The sequence below is a fragment of the Catharus ustulatus genome, chromosome 10, assembly GCF_009819885.2.
Source record: "Catharus ustulatus isolate bCatUst1 chromosome 10, bCatUst1.pri.v2, whole genome shotgun sequence".
Lineage (NCBI taxonomy): Eukaryota > Metazoa > Chordata > Aves > Passeriformes > Turdidae > Catharus > Catharus ustulatus.
This window is the reverse complement of record NC_046230.1, coordinates 24,651,293-24,671,742: the sequence shown is the minus strand read 5'-3', so window position 1 is coordinate 24,671,742 and position 20,450 is coordinate 24,651,293. Positions and strand designations below refer to the sequence as shown.

General features: G+C 44.4%; 1 protein-coding gene and 1 non-coding gene across 2 annotated transcripts; both read right to left on the bottom strand.

Annotated features, from left to right (window-relative positions):
- Positions 1-1,490: 1,490 nt before the first annotated feature.
- On the bottom strand, positions 1,491-19,931 carry KPNA4 (karyopherin subunit alpha 4). Its single transcript, XM_033069114.2, has 17 exons — positions 19,805-19,931; positions 12,599-12,643; positions 12,054-12,143; positions 11,935-11,964; positions 11,800-11,852; positions 11,037-11,132; positions 10,861-10,946; positions 9,230-9,316; positions 8,386-8,555; positions 7,786-7,830; positions 6,949-7,080; positions 6,628-6,756; positions 5,209-5,313; positions 4,540-4,611; positions 3,860-4,022; positions 3,418-3,512; positions 1,491-1,659 (listed from the first exon to the last, which is right to left on the bottom strand). Exons 1-17 carry the CDS (start codon positions 19,871-19,873, stop codon positions 1,561-1,563), a joined length of 1,566 nt encoding a protein of 521 aa, XP_032925005.1. The 5' UTR covers positions 19,874-19,931; the 3' UTR covers positions 1,491-1,560.
- On the bottom strand, positions 6,076-6,354 carry LOC117001131. Its single transcript, XR_004418931.1, has one exon.
- Positions 19,932-20,450: the final 519 nt, after the last annotated feature.

Sequence of the window (20,450 nt, the reverse complement as noted above, 5' to 3'; positions counted from 1 at the left end):
ACAAACACTTTGAACTCATTGGGTGGTTTTAGGTTTCTCAGCCCCTGGAGGCGACTCAAGCTCGCACCGTTCAGACACATCACAAGCACTCGACTCTCACACCCCGGGCCGGCCCAGCCCCGGGGCAGCGGCTGCAGACACTCACACACTGCAGGGGTGTTCACACTCACTGCAGGGGTGCACACTCACAGACACTCACTGCAGGGGTGCACACACTCACAGACACTGCAGGGGAGCCACACTCACACTGCAGGGGTGCACACACTCACAGACACTGCAGGGGAGCAGACACTCACTGCAGGGGTGCTCACACACTCACAATCACTGCAGGGGTGCACACACTCGCTCACTGCAGGGTGCAGACACTCACAGACACTGCAGGGGTGCACACACTCGCTGCAGGGGTGGCACACACTCATTCCAAGGGTGGCACACACTTGCTGCAGGGGTGCACACACTCACAGACACTGCAGGGGTGCACACACTCACTGCAGACACTCACAATCACTGCAGGGGTGCACACACTCACACTGCAGGGGTGCACACACTCACAGACACTGCAGGGGTGCACACACTCACTGCAGACACTCACAATCACTGCAGGGGTGCACACTCACTCCAAGGGTGGCACACACTCACAATCACTGCAGGGGTGCACACACTCACTGCAGAGGTGCACACACACTCACTGCAGAGGTGCACACACTCACTCCCAGGGTGGCACACACTCACTGCAGGGGTGCACACACTCACTCTCACTCCCAGGGTGGCACACACACTGCAGGGGTGCACACACTCGCTGCAGGGGTGCAGACACTCACTCTCACTCCCAGGGTGGCACACACTCACTCCCAGGGTGGCACACACTCACTGCAGGAGTGCTCACACTCGCTCTAACTGCAGGGGTGCACACACTCACAATCACTGCAGGGGAGCAGACACTCACACTGCAGGGGTGCACACACTCGCTGCAGGGGTGCAGACACTCACTCTCACTCCCAGGGTGGCACACACTCACTGCAGGGGTGCACACACTCACTGCAGGGGTGCTCACACTCGCTCTCACTCCCAGGGTGGCACACAATCACTGCAGGGGTGCACACGCTCGCTGCAGGGGTGCTCACACTCGCTGCATGCTGGCCAGGGTGCAGACACTCACTCACTCCCCGCTCAGGGCGGGGGCTGCAGAGCCAGGCCTGGCTGCTCTCTGCTCTGGATGCTGATGATGAGAGGTGTGCGGCCCCCCCGCTGCTCCAGGAGCTCGGTGTTCCTTCTCAGGCACTCGAGATCTGTGACCTGTAGCCCTTTTTTTTTTCTTTGAACAATCTAAAGAAGCATTCAGTGTGAAGTTTTGTCATTACATTTTGCCACTCATTCTCACTCGCACCCACTCGCCATCGTGACTTCATTTGGGCTTTTCTGGGATTCCAAATGAAATCTTCACATTTACGTTCCCGATTTAATGCAGCAGCGGATCCCATGAGCCAAGATTGATGGATCAAACCTTTTTTTTTTTTTTTATTCAGTGCTGCATTGGACCTAAACTTCCAAAATACCACTCTAAAACTGGAACCCTTCTGCTGGTACGTTGGCAGATGAATTGAAACCAAACGTTCCGCCTTGGATCGCTTCCGGAACGAGGCTTGGATCTTCATCAATCTGCAATGCAAGGGGAACTCTGTGAGCAGGACACAGCCACTCCTCCCTCCTCAGGAGCCCTAAAAACTGCACATTCCATTACAGAGTGTGATAAAAGGTGTCTGTTCTATCACCATCTGTTGAGGGTGGGGGCAGTGATCCTGATCTCTGTGGGAGATATTCTGCTAATGGGCATCCATTGAAACCAGCTGGGGCAGTGTTCTTTATCTCATGGGATATCTCCTGTTCATGGCCATGGTTTATAAACCAGCTGGGGCAGTGTTCTTTATCTTTTCACAGCCCATCCTTCCTCCAGCCAGTCATTTTCTGCTCATGGCCATTGAGTCCCACTGTGGCACTGATAAAATTACTGCATCCCATTGGGAGTTGCTCCAGCCAGGGGGAAGAGCCCAACATTTCTTACCAAGATAAAAACAGAGGTTTTGGGACACTAAGGGAGCCCCTTTCTCCACTGGACTCCAGAGGAAAACCGGATTTCTCCACATCCCCACTGGAGCTTGGGAGGGAAACTGCACCTTGTACAGGAGCACTGCTCCAGCTGAGCCACATCTGTCACTGCAGGAGGATGCAGCCACCATGGAATGGGACTGCTGCCAACACCCTGCCTGACGGGTGTCAGGCTGTACTCTGACTGTGTCAGGGTTTGGGGTTTGTTCTTTGTAGTGCTGTATTTCTATTTTAATTTCCCTAGTAAAGAACTGTTATTCCTAATTCCCATATCTTTGCCTGAGAGTCCCTTGATTTCAAAATTATAATAATTTGGAGGGAGGGGGTTTCCATTCTCCATTTCAAAGAGAAGCTCCTGCCTTTCTCAGCACACACCTGTCCTCCAAACCAAAACAGCAACTTTTCCTTCTTTGTCCATATTTAAACCGCACCTGATTATAAGCCGCACTTTGGGTTCGGACCAAAATTTTAGTCAAAATGGTGCGGCTTATAATGGTGAAATTACTGTAAATTATTTAAACCCAAATGTTTTAGGTCCTATTTGTCAGGGAATGCTCCATGGCACCCCAAACCCTCTTGCTGACACCATTTTCTCCTCTGGAAAACCTTCTGGCAGTCTCAGAAACTGTCTCAGTTCTTAGGGGAACACCAGCACCACTAAGCCAAACTGACATTGGATTAAATCCCAAGTCCAGCTGGAAATGCCAAAGTTGAGTTGCTAAACAAGACTTGGATCTTATTGTTCACATCAGAGTGAACTCCCAAGTGAATGCAGCTGAACTTCTGCAGCTCAAACCAGCAGAAAACCCTCCCTGCATGGCCCAGACTGCCAGGGCTGCCCTTCCCCTCTCTGCAATGAACTCCTGAGACTGAAAGTGCACAAAAAAAAAAAAAAATCAGCCTTTGATTTATGTTCCATGCTTGAAATGGAAACAAGGTTCCTGATCAGCACATTCCACCCCTGGAATTCTTCAAATATTCTCAAATATTCCAACTACTTTGTTTCTTAAGCAGCAGCCTCAGCCCTGGAGTCAGCAGGGAGCTTATCAAATGGGAAATGTCAAGCTGAGAGTTAAGGGAACTATTCACAGCCTGGGATTTTAATCCCTAGAGATGAGCCTTAAATTAGGCAGCAGATCTTCTTTAGGTGCCTCACCATGAGCAATGGCAGGAGACACAACAGGTTCACACAAGGGCTCCTTCTTCCCTGGGCCCAGCAAGTGTCCCAGAGCAGCCCTGGGGCTGCTGCCCCTCTCCTGAAGCAGATTAATAAATAAAACCACTGAGCACACAGCAGGGAACTGCACTCACATCATCTGAAGAGAAGAACTGATCAATGATCTCATAAGCCAGTTTGTAGATGTCTTCATTTTCATGGTTTTGTAGTTGTTCAATTTTCTCCAGGCCTGCAAGCAACACACGAGAGATCTCAGAACACCAAATTCAGGGTAAACAGATTCCAACAAAGAAATTCAAAATACATCTGGGACCAGAGTTATGAATCATCTGGTTATGAATAATGCTGTTAAACCCACCTGGCATGTTTATAAATATTTTATATAAATAAACAGATGTTCAGTACACAGAAATCTTTCTGAAGCTCTGACAAGCAGAGTTTTGGCACAAACTCCTCTTTTCCCCTCCCAGCCATCACTTTGGTATTTTAAAATATCTGTGCCACCAATAAACCCAACACAAGCAGGATGCCACAGCAGCAATCCTGGCAAAGTTGTGAGCATCCTGCTGTTCCTACCTCCACACTCCTCTATAAGGTTGGCTATGGTTTCTGCTTCCTCTTCAGCCATTTTTAAAATATTACTTAGTCCATCCAGAACCACTTGCACAACTTGTGCATCTTTTACTGTCAGCAAATTGCAAAAGGGAGGAATTACATTTTGTTGAATTAAGTAAGCCACCTGAGGGGGGAAAAGCCAAGAGTTAGAGCAGGAATGTGGCAGCAGTAAACACAGCCCAGCAATCCAAGCCCTCAGTGTCACCCACCCAGTCCAGAGCACCCTGCAGTGGCCACTTCAGAAATCCCTTTTTGGAGCAAAGGTAACATCTGGGTATTAAATTATGGATAGGTTTGAGATTTACAACACCCAAGGAGCAAACACTGAATTTTTCAGAGTGAAGCCACAGATCTCATACTCTGGGCTTACAAGAGATTTGTGTACTTGGTGGTTCCTGTCCTTTTAATTATCACATCTTATGGTTGGGAAAAAAGGACAAAAAAAAAGTGGAATGTTTGAGAATCCCATCAGAGCCTGACTGAAGTCACCCATCCCAAACCCCCAGGGATGCTCCTGATCCCAGGTGACCCCAGAAACAAGGGAAGGGAAACTCTTCAATCCCATGTGGAGAAGGGAGTGAAGGAACAGAGCCCAGCACTCCCCAGTCAGCAAATGGAAGCTTTCTCCAAGCTGGACTCACCTGGTCTTTTCTCCCACTGATTGTTAAGTTGCTTATTGCCCAAGCAGCTTCTTTCTGAGTCCCAAAATCCCCCTGAAAGCACAAGCAGAGACAGGAACAGTCATTGCAGGCTCTGTGTCAGGCAGGATTCCCACAAAAGCTGCATCTGTTACAGTCCCCTCTGCACAGGGTCACTGTAGCAGCTTTCTGTGAGAGTAACAAATAAATCCCCTCCTGTTTGAGTCTCTGTGTTCATCCCTTCCCTCCAAGCAGGGTTTGCAATTGCTCTTCCAGGGCAAAGAAAGAGCTCTGTTTACCTCACAGAAACAGGAGCTGCAGCACTGCACCCTGCAGTTTTTATCAGCTGCAGTCACACCCTGCAGGGACAGCTCTGATAAAAGCCTGCACACACTGCAGGGCTGCTCCAGCTCAGGGCTGGGATTCCCTGGAAAAGTCTCCAAACTCTTCTCACAGATCAATCAATTAGCAATTAACTGAGCTGTTTGTGTCCAGCTCTGTGTTGTCTTTTCCCTTAAAGAATTCCCTCATTTTTCAGCTGTTCCTCCTTCTGCCACAGCAGATCCTTGGCAGCACAGAGTGATCTGGGGAGTCACTTTTTAAAAGACACCAACACCCAACAGCTGGGAACTGCAGGGTTTGAAGGCCCAACACCAATCCTTGGGATCTGACCTTATCTAGAAGATGGATTATCATTGGAACAAGGTTTGCATCTATTACTGCCTGAACTTGCTGCTGGTTTCCTGCAGTGATGTTAGATAGGAACCACACTGCTTCCTGCAAAATAAAACAAAAAAAAAATTAAAAATTAATTTACAGGAGGATTCTGCATCATTTATATCCACTGCAACTGGCCAGCCTCAAACACAACCAAGCACTCAATCAGCAGAGCTGAATTCTTGCTAAGACAAACCAAAGAGCCAATCTCACTCAGGACACTCCACAAGACCCCTCAGCCTTTCACTGTTACCAGCTTCCAAATACTTCCAATTAAATGGAAAAATTGTTTGGAGGCAGAAAATGCCAAATGAGCACTTCTGATTGCTTCCAGCACTGCTTCAAGCAGGTTTCAGCTGCTGCCTAAAATGCCTGACAAATCCTGTGCAAACCCTGGATTCCAGACATGGCAGTGCAGGAGACAATTCTTTACCTCCTTCATAATGTCTCTTCTCAGCTTCAGGAAAATGCAGCATTATTAATTCATTGATTTTTAACAACACTCTGGAGTTTGTGACTCTTTATGCCCATTCTGCTCCCAGGCAGTGAGAGCAAGAACAGATCTCTTCCCCAGCAGCCCCTCCCTGAATTAAATTCAGAGCTCTCACCTGTAGGAATCTACATTTTAATCCATAAGTAACAGTTTTAAATATCACTTTAAGTGCATTCAGAGTTATCAACCTTTTAAAACCCCATAACAGTTAGGATGTCTCCCTTCCTAGAAACTCTCCCTTCTCAACCTCCCTGAATCAGAACTTTTCTAGCTGAGAATTTCTCTCCAAATCAGAGCCAGCAATGTTCCCCCTTCCCTCCCTGCCTCTCTGAGATCAGATCACAGGACCACTGGTGACCCTGAGAGATTTGGCTGCCTGGGGCTCTCCTGGTGGGTTTTTTTTGGGGCTTTAATCACTGGCAGTGTTGCAGAGGGGCCCCAGAGGTGCCCAACACGCCTCAGATGCACTCCTGGCTCAGCACTGCCATCAGTGCCCCCAGGAGAGCCCCCAACATCCCCCTCAAACACACACACACACCCCCCCACCCCAGCCCTGGCTCACACACTCCATGCAAACACAGCCAATTATCTCTGTGTCATCACTTCCCAGAGAGCCAGGCTAATTGAGGTGACATTTCACCCATGGAGAGCTCCAGTTTTGAAGAGAAAGCTCTGATTTCCTATATTGACATTCCTGTCAAGCACAAATCTGCAGCTCCTAAGACATTTCCCTGTGGACATTAATTTCCAGAAAAAAAAAAAATCAGTGTTTGCTGAAATTTGTCATGAACTGGTGGAAGGAGTCAATTATTCACATCTTTATGACACTGCACAGTCAAATACCAAAGTTACCAATCAGGTAAATCCCTGGTGTTGCTCACCTTATTAATTTTTTCTTTGGGATGTGTCAGAAGTGCTGGGAAATGTGAGAGAGCTTCACAGTTGAGGACAACCTGTGTCTGCTCATCGGTGCCAGTGACAATGTTCCCCACAGCTCTGAGTGCAGCTGTCTGAAAACAAAACATTTCCTTTCACAACAACATTTCTACATCAGAAGTTTTATGCACATCAAAATTTTCATGCAAATGTTGCAGCATACAGTAAAAAATATTTTTAAAATTTTGTTTTTAAAAATTTAATTTTAAGGGTTTAAAAGCAAACATTTTCTGTAGCAGCAGTTTGTGGGGCAGATCCAAACTCACCTGGACTTTGACTTCCTGGTGGCTGAGGAGAGGAACCAAGTGAGGGACAATTCCAGAGTCTATCACCATCTGGATCTGCTCGTTGCCAGCGTCCGTGAGATAGGAGAGAGCCCAGACTGTGTCCACCAAAATCTGCCAGAGACAAGGAATTACACCACATCACTACTACACAATAGTAAAATCAATATAATTTTTTGTACAGCACTGTTGCCATTAACTCAGCTACAATTTCTTTAAGAAGTAAAGAATTAATCTTAAATTCTGATTTATGTTCAGACAAAAAGCTGACTTATTCTATAATTTCAATAAAGTTTTGCTCATTTACTTCACTATTAAATAATTTCATAATTAAAACACCTCAGAAATTACAGCTAACCCTGACATTTCACACGTGCAGCAGACACTGACTTTTCTTTCATTCACACTCATTTTCATTTTCAAATTTAAGTGCTAGGCAAAAAAATTCCTGTATTTCTGTGAATGAATGCCCACAGAAATAAAAATAAAATGTAGTTTTATATCAAGTTTATATTTATAAATATAAAGTCTAATATAAAGTATAAATATAAAATTTATAAAAATAAGTGCAGGGAAAGTCCATGCAAATAAACCCTTGCAAAGCCAGAAATATCAAGGAAAAAACATCACTGCTTAAAAATAACATCAGTATTTTATAACAAGCAGTTAATAGTTAGCCAAAGAAGTTTGCCCTAATCAAAGGGAACATCACAGATTTTAGTTATTTTATGTATAGAAAAACTATTTTAGTTTTTTTTAAAAAAACCTGAACTTCTACTACAGCAGAAGCTGGAAGTGGCTTTAGGAGAGGTCACTCACATTTACATCTGTGTGGTGAATTAGAACACAGAGTGCTGGCAGGATCTGAGGGGGAAAAGGTATATTATATATAAATATAAATATTTGTATTGATAATATATAATATTATTTATTATATTATTTATATTTATCATATTTCTATTCTGCTTTCAGAAACACCTGGGGTTATTTTGAAAGCAGCCAAACCCAAGCCCAGTGCAGAGCAATCTCATCACAATGACATCCCAGTGACATCCCAATGACATCCCAGTGAAGTGACATCCCAATGATTCCCCAATGACACTCCAATGGTACCCCAATGATATTCCAATGATATCCCAGTGATACCCCAATCATATCCCAATTCCACCACAAGCATATCCCAATCATATCCTGATCATATCTCAATCCCACCACAATCATATCCCAATCTCACCACAACCCAATCCCAGCCTCACCACAATCCCAAACTCATCCCAACCCCAATCCCAAACTCATCCCAACCCCATCCCAACTCAATCCCAGCCCCATCCCAACCCAATCCCAGCCCCATCCCAATTCCAACCCCAGCCCCACCCCAGCCCCATCCCAACCCCAAGGCCACCCCAGCCCACCCCAGACCTCCTGGATGGTCTCCATCGGGGGCGGGGGGTCTTTGTGGCGGCACAGGTTGACCATGACCCAGGTGACATTCCTGAGGAAGGTGATGGGGATGGAGGGGCTGATGAAGGACAGCAGTGGCTTCACTACTCCAAGGCTAATGACATAATCTCTACACTGGGGTCCATCACCTGGGGACAACAAGCACAGGGGTTTGAACACAAAATATCCATAAGGAGAGACTTGAACAGGAAATAGCCCATCAACAGAAAATATCCCATCATGGAGAGACCTGAACAAAAACATCCCATTAACAGAAAATATTCAATCATGGAGAGACCAGAACAGGAAACATCCCATTAACAGAAAATATCTCATCATGGAGAGACTTAACAAAAACATCCCATCAATAGAAAATATCCCATCATGGAGAGATTTTAATTAAAAACATCCCATTAACAGAAAATATCCCATCATGGAGAGACTTAACAAAAACATCCCATCAACAGAAAATATCCAATCATGGAGAGATTGTAATAGAAAACATCCCATCATGTACAGATTTTAACAAAAAACCTCCCAAGGATGTTTACAGATTTTACAGAAAATCTCCCATCATGTAGAGATTTCATCAGAAAACATCCCAGGGATATTTACAGATTTTAACAGAAAACATTCCTTCCATCATTACAGATTTTAACAGAAAACCTCCCATATTTACAGATTTATGGTGGTGGGTAAAGAAAGGAATGATAGACAACACCAGATCCCCAAGAGCAGTGAGAGCCCAACAAAGCCCTGAAGATTCCCTGACAGAATTTCCAATCACTAATAAACATCCCCAGGGGTGGTGAGGAACACCCACCTATGATATTTCCTAAAGCCCACACTGCTTGCTCACAAACATTTTGATGAGGTGAATGCAGCAGTCTCAGGAAGAGTGGCACAGCATCTGAAAGGCACCAAAAGAACCCAGGGAAATGGTTAAAAATGCATCTCAAAAGAGCAAATAATTCACAGAATTAACTCTCACATGAGATATTTTTTTCCTGTTAAGGGCTGGTCAAAGCTTCACTAATTTCCCAGGTGATATTAAAATAAAACACTGCAATAATTCTTGTTTTGCTGCACTTGAGAATATGAAACCCTTGACATTTCATTTGTTTGCAAGTCTTGAGTTTACTGAAGCTTGTCAGGATCCAAATTTAGTTCCATTTATTGAATTGAGAAATTCTCTGCTAAGTTATGCACCAGACCCAAGTGCAAAGTAACAGCAAGGACCAAACTCTGCCACTCAAATGAAGCAACTGGAGAATGAGCAGGAATGGGGTGGGAATTCAGGAATCCACATTTCCATATTTGATCCTGTTTTATTCTCCCCCAGCACTGAGGTGCCTGCTTAAATAACAGCTCAGTCTGTAAGGAACCCATTTATTCAAAATATTTCAGGAGAAATTCAAAATTTTTAGTTAAATTTTTTTCTTAATTTAAACCAAGTGTTGACTAGAGAAACAACAGATCAGCAGGATTCTCATTTCCTGCTAAATAAAGGTATTTACAGTGTCTGTATGCAAGGAGAAAAAACATCTCCAGCAAGCAGATTAATAAATTTTTATGCAGAAATAACAGACCATATTTTAAATTGAAATAAATCATAATTTCAGATGTCACAGTTATTAAATTGACTAACAGAGTGCAATACAGATCTACAGAAAAAGTGCTCAATCCATTGATAAATGAGATTTAAAGTGTTCTAGATCAGGATAATAAATTATCTATTAATTAGATTTCCCAAAGAAAACTCAGGTTGCAACTAGCAGAGGAAGAGGATGGAGAAAAAGGTTAAAATATTTTATTTTACATCCTCTAAGGGTGAAAACCAAATTATATCAAAGTTCACAGGCTCTTAACCCTGAGTTTGCAAAAGCAGAAGCAAGTGATCTTGCAGTCAACATCAGTTTCGTGTATTTTTTTCCTAAATTTTGAGAAAAACTCACTTCATTGTATCCTTGATTCTTTGAGAAGCTCTGGTTTGTTCACTCAATTAAAAACTCTGCCCACTTAATTCTGATTTAGCAGCAGAAGCTTCAGGACATGCCTGGAGTCCAGAACAAAGTTTGCTTGGCCTGGCAGCTCAGATTCCAACAACAATTCCTTCCCACCTTTCAATGCCTCAAAATAGGAAGGACAGGTTTTTAAATTCAACTTGATTTTGGAGTTCTGGTCCATGAATGTCCTTCCCTCTTCCCAACAGGGAGTTTTTCAGAGGGTTGGTTTGGTTTGAAGTTTTTTTGAGATTTCTGGTGGGGATTTTTTTTAAGTTTGAAAACTGCAAACCAGTAGATATCAACTCTAAGATATTTTGAATTTCCAGTTGTTGCTCATCATTAGGAAACCCAAGTGGGTTTAAACCCTGAGAAAATGAAGGTGAACACCTGGATTTTCCCAAGCAAATCCCAGAAATGGATGGAAGCAAATGCCCCCTGCAGCACTCACTGGATTGAACTACAGCCTGGGTTTGTTCTGAGGTTCCAGAGGCAATGTTTGTCAGAGCCCACGCAGCTTCAAACTGTAAGGAAGGACTGCAGAGAAAGAAAAACCACAGGAATTATTATCCCCATCAGCTGGACAGCAAGAATTGGTGCAGCATTTTGAGTTTTGGCAATACTCACTTGTCATCTCTTTCAAGGCAGTGCACTAGGATTGGTAATATTCCTGATTTTATTAGGTCGTCAATGGGTGGATTGCGGTCACTGGACAGCAGCTTCCTGTGCAGGGAAATGATAAAAAAAACCAAATTACAGACAAATCCTGCCTGGAAGGAGCAGGGAGTTGTTAAATCCAGTTTTCCCTCCAAAAGGGAGCAGTGCTGCCACAGGAGCAGGTCAGTAAAGGCTTCCTGTGGTTGAGTTTGGGAGCCCCAAGAACCAAATTCCTTCCCAAGTGTTTCTCTCCTCTCCCGAACTCCCACAGGATTTGTTTCCTCCTCTTTAAGTAAAAATAATTCCCTAAAATGAAATTATTGAGCCACTGGAAAAGCAAAGCCATTACATCCATTGGCCACTTCATTCCGTGTTTTCTCCCCTGTGGAAGTTTATCACCAGAAAATAAAAGATCAGAGTTATTAATTTCCAACTCTTGCAGCTTCTTTTTCTCCACCCAGCAAAGGAGACACTCAGCTCTTTCTGCATTAAAACCAAAGATTTTATTTACAGCCCTTTAAAGTCTGGATTTTACTGTGTGAGGAGCAGCAAGTTTGCACCTAATAAATCCAGGAATTTCCAGGGGAACAAAATCCACACTACTTCAAAATGTCTTTAAAGTTCTATTTTCCTTTCAAAAATCAATTAATACAATTTCACTTCAGCTAGGCAATGTTTTCTGACCTTAAAAGCATGATAAAATAAGAATAAAATCAGCAAAATGTGTTCTTACCTTGCTGCCTGCACAGCACTTAACTGAATACCCTGGTTGTCACTTGAAGCATTCTAAAATAAGAGAAATTAAGATTTTTTTCACACATCTCTCATCATGCCATGAAGAACATTCAAACAATTTAATTGTTTTTACCTGTACTATTGCTTCCAAAGAAGTGTTTTGCTAGAAAACAGAGACAAAAAGAAATTTAGAAATTCCAAATGTCTTTTAAGCATGCAAAAAGCAGAAATTATTGTGAGTTTAATTCTTACCACTCTAAAGTCCCCATCTGCATCAGAATCTTCACAGATATCTTCATGAGGAACATTCCTTCTCTTTAGGAGATGCTCATCTCTTTTGTTCTGCAAGAGGAAAAAAAAGATGGAATGCTTTAAAACTTGGATTTAGGGGGGGTGGGGATGTTAAAGGAAGAGAAACTTCTGTTTTAAATCTAAATACACCATCACTGACACTTAAATATTAATAAAAAATTGGAAAGGACTGCACAGAGAAGCTGCAAATTTTGAGAATTCTTCCTTAAAAAACTTCTGGAAGTGCAAGAATGATTCCCTTAATTAGGTTACAGATATACTCCTGGTTTTCAGGACAAAAGTTGTGGAACTCCCAGAACTTCAGAACTTTTGAGTTTTTAACCAATACTCTCATATTTTCACTGGAGTAAGAACAAAGTCAAATCCCATTTGGTGAGAATAATAATATAAAATAAAAGAGTAATAATATAAAATAAAAGAATAATAATATAAAATAAAAGAATAATAATATAAAATAAAAGAATAATAATGCTAGGTCATCTCACCTTTCTCAACTCCACAACAACTTCATTTCTTTGTCTTCTCATAGTCTGGAAAGAATCAATATAAAAAACATCATAATCTGAATTTAGATCAATTTAAAAAGTTCTTGTACAACTATTTCAGTTCATGCACTTTGAACAAAACTTTTCCACACAGGGTTTAATCTTCGTCATCAAAGTAGAAATCTCCAGGAAACGGAAATAATTTCAATATTTCTGTTATTTCATAGGAAAGGACTCTCCTAAGTCTTTATGTTGAGGAAACAAGGAATTAGGACTCAAACCATGGAACAGAATTGTGCACAAAACAGCATCAAAAGCATCTAAAAGACCATGGCAATCTAACAGAAAAATAACTTTATAAATAAGCTCAAACTAAGAGACCCTGCAAGCAAAGCTGAGTTCCAGAACTATTATTTATAAATTAAACCCTTTGATATTCTAACAGCTGCCACTGACAGTACTCAGGTAAATTCAGTTATAAATACACATAAATTGGTTTATTGCTGCTTGTGCTACTGCAGTGAAAAAGAGAAATAAATCACTCTGGGGTGATTTTATTTTCCACTTTGAACTCTAACAGTAAAATTCCAAACAATTCCATTTTGGTTGTGACAGGGAAAGCTGCAATCCCTGAGCACAGGACAGGAGGAAAAGGAACCTCCTGGACAGCGAGGAGAGCTGAAGATCAGCATGCAAACCCCACTGGTCAAGCATCATTATTTTTATCAAACACAACTTGCAGTTCATCAGATCAAATTTCAGCTGAGCACAACACTGCAGCTCCTCAAAGGAAGGAGCTACAAGATATGAAAAAAGTGGAAAAGAAGGGAGGGTTTCTCTGCATGCAAAGAGGCAGAACTTTGTATGGTCTGAGGGGAAAATCAGCATCCCCCCAGTGAGAGCTTCTGGAAAAGGCAAAGCCAGGAGCAGCAGCCTGGGAAGAGCCAGGAGAGTGAACAGCAATTCCTGCCAGGCTGGCACTGCCCAGGGATGCCCAAACCCCCAGCACCATGGATGCAGCTCTGAGGGAAGGCAGGAATCACCCCCAGGATGTTTCCCTGAGCTCCAGGAGAAGCTGATCCACTGCTGGAGCTCACCCAGCACTTCCAGGCTTTGCAAATTTACAGCTGGCACAGGAACTGCAGGCTCCTGCTCTCAAATGCTCAGTGGAGTTTCTCCAAACTCTCCATATCTGGAGTAGCCAAGATGGAATTCATGTGAGGAAAGCCTCTGATAATCAGATTGCAGAACTGTGCCACGCCCCTGATGATCTCACAGGACTTTTTAACACTTCCCCAAAGCACAAGGCAATAAAATCAGCATTCCCACCCAAAAGCTGCCCTGGGAGAGGGATGGTTCTCACCAGCAAAGCTGGGGCTGACACAGGAAGAACTAAGTAACAAATATTACAATGTGTCATTTAGAAAATTCTTTACTTTACTTGAAAAATCCTATCTGCAGTTGATCAGACTTTAAAAGATCCTCTGCTGGGACAAGAAGAATGTTCTCCCTCCTGCCTGCACACCTTGCAATCTCAAAATCCTTCACATGAAGGACAAGCCACCAGTGTAAGCACAATTTACCAAAACCCAGCTCCACTAAAATCACTCTCTGTGTAAACAGAGCCTGTTGACAGAATAGTTACAGGTCAACCTGGCACTGCTCATCCTGGGAGGAAAAGCACAAGTGAGAAGTGAAGTCAGCTCTGCCATGTGGGATTTCCCAGCATCACCACCCAGCCAGAGATGGAATCATCTGGAGAAAGTAAAATACCAAGCAGAGTCATGATAACTTGTGCTGCCTCTTGGAAAACAGCTCAAAGGGCAGAGATGGGGGGTGGGGGGGAATTCTTCCTTCTCCTCTGGGGGAGATCTGAGCTGTCTGAAGGAGCTCCCAGCTGCACAGGAAACCACTCTCACCAGAAAGGGTTTGAAAGCAGAGTTCAGCACGGGAAGGGCTCCAGTTGAAAGTGAGGAATTCACGTGGCTCTTTCAGTCACTGGATCCTGTTTGTCATTTGCCACATCAAAAATCAAATGATCTGATCTATTTCTGTCTCTGATGGCCACCCCTCCATCCTCCTTTTTTCAATTATATTTAGCTTCAGATTTATCATAAGGGCTATTTCTGACCATTAGTCATGACTGAGCCCTTCAGCTTATCATTAAAATCTCGTGTTAGTGATGCCTGCAGGATCCTGAGACGATCTGGGAGTTTTCACAACACCACCAGGAACATTCCAAGCAGCTGGGATCCACCAACCTGGAATGGGATCCTAAATACAGCTGGAATGGGATCCTAAACACAGCTGGAATGGGAACCTCAATACAGTTGGAATGGGATCCTAAACACAGCTGGAATGGGATCCCAAATACACCTGCAAATGGGATCCTAAATACAGCTGGAATAAGATCCTAAATACAGCTGGAATGGGAACCTAAATACAGCTGGAATGAGATACTAAACAAACCTGGAATGAGATCCTAAATACAGCTGGAATAGGACCCTAAACACACCTGGAATAGGATCCTAAATACACCTGGAATAGGATCCTAAATACACCTGGAATAGGATCCTAAACACAGTTGGAATGAGATCCTAAATACAGCTGGAATGGGAAACTAAATACAGCTGGAATGGGAACCTAAATACAGCTGGAATGAGATACTAAACAAACCTGGAATGAGATCCTAAATACAGCTGGAATGGGATCCTAAACACAGCTGGAATGGGATCCCAAATACACCTGCAAATGGGATCCTAAATACAGCTGGAATAAGATCCTAAATACAGCTGGAATGGGAACCTAAATACAGCTGGAATGAGATACTAAACAAACCTGGAATGAGATCCTAAATACAGTTGGAATAGGACCCTAAACACACCTGGAATAGGATCCCACACACACACCTGGAATGGAATCCTAAACACAGCTGGAATGGGATCCTAAACACACCTGCAATGGGATTCTAAATACACCTGGAATGAGATCCCACACACACATGGAATGAGACCCTAAATACACCTGGAATGGGAGCCCAAACACACCTGCACTGGGATCCCAAACACTCCTGGAATGAGATCCCACACACACCTGCACTGGGATCCCAAACACACCTGCACTGGGATCCCAAACACTCCTGGAATGAGATCCCAAACACTCCTGGAATGAGATCCCAAACACTCCTGGAATGAGATCCTGCCCTCTGCTCCTTCCCTGAAGGGATCAGGACTCAGCCTGTGGTCACTCCTGGGTGGGTGTTCTGGTTTTTTTTTGCTGGTATAAAATATTCCAGCCCATTTGTACACCTCCAACAGGAAGGAGTGACAGCTCAGGAGTAACTGTAGAACTTTGGGAATGCTTTCCAAAGGCACATTGTTTCTGTTGGGGAACTGCAAAGTCAACAGTTACTGTAAATAACAAATGAGTTGGTTGTGCCATCCTTCCTTCCTTCCTTCCTAGGAAGCTGCTACCAGCACCAGTGTGGTCTGGGATGCCAAATAAAAACAAAAGCCACCCCACAGGGAACAGACATGTGAAAACAGACTTTTCTCAGTTATAACCAGTGATTCAGGCCCTACTCCAACCTTTATTCCCCTCCTATACAAATCCTGTCTCAATTCCAAACTGGAGCAATGAAATCTCAAGATCACTGATAAAAACACTCTGGGATCATAAAGCCAACCCAAGATAGCCCCAGAAATCACATCTCAGCAACACTTCCCACTTCAGAATGAAATGGGAGTCTGAGATCCAGATAAAAAAATAAAAATCAATATGACATTCCATTTTTCCTGGAGAAGCTGTGCATGGCACAGAAAATGCCTTAAACAAATATCTCAGTATCATTTCAAAGTGACAAGATGGATGAGCTTCACCACAGAACTCCAAGTCAGCTTAAAGGAACCTATTTTTATCTCTCTCAGTGAAATTCCTGCTCTCCTTCACTTCTTCCATATTTAATCCCAAGCAGACTATTTTGTGTGGGATACAGAAAAGCTTTAAAGTACCTGTAATATTCAATATATCTCACACCACCACCTTTCCTTCTTTCCTTCACTCCCCTGGAGCTTCCTGGCTGTTCTCAAATATATTGGGATTTTTAAAGTCCAGTGAATGATGCTGGCAGCTCTTAAAATCCTGATATTACTGATCTTCAAGCATCTTGATGCAATGGCTGCTCCAAAATTAGTTTTGAAGTGCTCTGCATCATGGAATTATCATCATTTCCCTTCATGCATCTCTCAATTGCAGAGCAGAAATCTTTATTTAACACCTCTCCTGTGCTGGCACTGTTCAAGCAATCCTTAATCTCCTGCCAGGTGAGAAAAGATTCAGCAGATTCTTCCAGGATTTCCAGAGAAATAAAATGCAGGAGATATTTTTTATTTCATTTTTAAAAACAAAACCTCTAAATGTCACTCAGATTGCAATGTTGCATGGAACAATCACCAAGAGAAAATGAAATGTTGAATCACCAGGTGAAAGAAAATGAAGCAAATAAAACACCCCAAAACTCAGCAAACCTTCCCAAATCAAGATCCCTAAATGCAGATTAAAAAGGCATTGTTTAAACTCAAATTGCTCAGAAAACTCTAGCACAGACACAATGAACAATTTGCACTTATCTGGCCTTTGAATAGTAAAGACTTGGTATTTAATTCCAAGATCTATTAAAAATAAAGCTGGCCTGGGTGTCAGCACAGCCATCCCCACAATAAAATTTCTTTCTCATGCAAGGGGGAAAAAAAAAGTCCCAGTAAAACCAGTTCCTCACTGAAGACACAAGCTGAAAAAGTCACCTTACCCTGCTCCCTAATGGATAAGCATTTGCATAATTTAATAGCAGAGTCCAGATAAGCCCTTCCTCAAGTGACATTTTGGGTTGGAGGTTAAAGTGGAAATCTGTGGCCACTTCTGCACTTTTAAAGTCTCTTCTTTGTGCTGAACCAATTCTATTTTCCCCCACAGCTTTAAAATCTTGAAGACCCTAAAAAAATGTTGCAAGAAATCTTAAATTCCTGGCCAGAAATCTTAAATTCCTCCCAGAGATGCTGCCTCAGCTCCAAATGACTGCTCTCCCACTATTAAAAACTTTTATTTTATTTATTTTGTCAAATATCTTATGTAAAACAAGTGCTTGTGTTGGGGTTTATTTATTTTTTCCCTCTTTTTTTTTTTTCCAGGGTAGAAATTGTATTTTTAGAAGCATATTGGGGGAAAAAAAAACCAAATCCAACTTATACTTAAGTATCCAAAAAGGTGAATAAATGTTTGGTACTTTGAGGGATAAAATGTAGGAAATTCCCTAATTCTGGTCTTCCTGTGAATATGTAAAAGCTGGAATGTGACAAACTGCTGGCACTGGAACTGTCAATGGGCTGATGTGAGCACATGGAATTAAGAGATAACATTTTTAGGAAGTTTGCAATTCACAGCATGGCAACCTTTCCTAACCCTCTAAAAATCCCTTCATTTGGCATTCACCAAAATTGGGGTAATTTCTAATTTCTCTAGGGGTAAACTGTCATGGAAAAATTTGAAAAAAAAAAAAGATGGTTTTGTAAAAACAACCCAGGGCCAACCAGAATTTCAGCAGAGATAAAAAGGGGGAGGAGTGAAGGAGATAAAGATCAAATGTTGGCTTCCTCCATGATATCAATACACAACTTTCTGCCCAAAGAGCCCTGCAGGATGGATTTTGGGGGTGTCCTGGCTCAGAGTGGGCACCAGCAATTCCCTGATGAATTGAGATGTGTGAGCAGCTCATGAGCAGCAAGGACAGCCAGCAGCCTGAGCTATTGTATGAAAAATAGCCCTGCACCGTGGTTATTTTAGGGAGCAGGCGTGTGCTCCAGGATTTGCTGGATAAATGTCACTCTCTAAAATTTAACACGGCCCTGCAGTGGGTTTGGACTGGGGAAAAAGGCGTTTTAGTGCTGCAGCAAATGAAAAAAAAAAAGATTGAAGAGGTTCCCTGCCTTCTGACACACTCACACGTGGTGTTACCTTTGTGTCCATCTTGAATCTTCACACTTCAGCCTTTCCCCCTTAAAATTCTGCACCAAAGCACCCAAACTCCAGCCTGTGTCTTCTCATGAATCCCATTTTTCACTGGAATAGCACGTGCTGTGTGCATTCCTAAAGGTGCCTTCCTACAATTGTCTATTCAGTGGTTACAAAGTTTATATAAAAAGAAATTAATATCCAAGGCAAGGGGTTACCAACCAACCTCACAACTCTGTTAGCAAACAGAGTGACTAATTACTCCCACTCCCAATATTTTTGCTAAAAGTTTGGACATAATTGAACAATCAACTGTTTTATTAATCTAATTGGACATGTTAAAAAGCCAGGTGTTGCAGACTTCTGGGAAACTTGGCTGATGTTTTAATTAATACAGGGACATAAAGGAGTTTTTACTTTTGAAACATTGGAATGTATTCATATAAAAGGCTGGAATATTATGGAAAACGAGGCTAGTAAAGAGCAGCCATGAGAAAGCCAAAATTCTTGCCCAGAACCCTGTACTGAGAATTTTAAACTCCAATCAGCTGGGCCGAGTGTTTAAAGGCGAGGATTGATACTTAGTTTTAAAATCTGACAATTTCTCAAGCAAACCCCAAGTTAATTATACATCCTGCTGATTTAGGCAGCACCTTCACTGCTGAAATAATTGAGCTACCAAAAAGTTCAGGGGTTCTGTGCTACAAGCCAGAACTGTTTCTGAACTGTGTGAACAGAAAACAGAAATACATAAAAAATTTAAAAAGGGGGGGAGAGGAAAGAAGAATTAAAAAAATAAATTATCTTGCTAAAAAGCTTAGGGCGTTATTTATTTAACTAGGTATCCTGGAGACACGCAGCAACTGGGCCCTAATCCTGACTCAGGCTTTTAGGGGCTGCTCGGAGAGGTGGCTCCTGCAGGAATTCCAGCGAACCCACCCTAAAGCAGAGCCCCTGTGGCCGGGCCGAACCCCTCGGGCCCGAGCACCCCCGGAGCACCCACCGAGCACCCCCGGAGCAGCCCCCGAGCAGCCCGGGCCGGGCGCGGCCGCTGCCCCTCGCTGGGCTCCCGCAGGCCCGGCCGCGCCCGGCGCTCGGCGCGGCCTCGGCGGCTCCTTCCTCCCTCCCGGCCCGGCCTCCCCTGCCGCTCCTCCCGCCTCCCCGCGCCTCAGGGCCGCGGCCGGGCCCCGCCGCGCTCACCTCCAGGTCGCGGCCTTTGTTCTTGAAGTTCTTGAGGCGCTGGTTGTCCAGCTTCTCGTTGTCGGCCATGGCGGGGGCGGCCAGGGAGGAGCGTGGCCCCTCCGCCTCCGCCCGGGCCCGAGCGCGCCGGGGGCCCGGCGGGGCCCGCTCGCGGCCTCAGCGAGCCGGGAAGGGCCGGGGCGAGGTGGGCGCCGCTGCGGGGCCGGCTGGCGGAGCCCGGAGCGCGGCCGGGCGCGGTGCGCAGGGCAGGAGCGGGGCCCGGAGCGGGGCGGGTCGGAGCGGGCCCGGGCCGGTGCCGGCGGCCCGAACGCGCCGGTGCCGCCGAGCGGGGGAAGGGACGGGGCGAGCGAGGAGGGAGGGAGGGGAAACACGGCCAGCCTCGCTCTGGGAGCCGCCGCCCATTGGCTGCGCCCCGCGCGCCCCGCGGCCAATGGCGGCCGGGAGGGAGAGGGCGGGAGCGCTGACGCAGCGCGGGAAGGGCGAGGGAAGGAGGGGCCGCCTCAGCGCCGCCGCCATCTTGGGTGTTGGGCGCTGAGGGGAGGGGAGGCGGGACGGGCGCTGCCCGCGCCTGCGCTGCTGCGGGTTCGGCCGGGAAGGGTCGGTTGGGTCCGTTCCGTGTGCGAGTTAACGTTTTAATCTTTCCTCT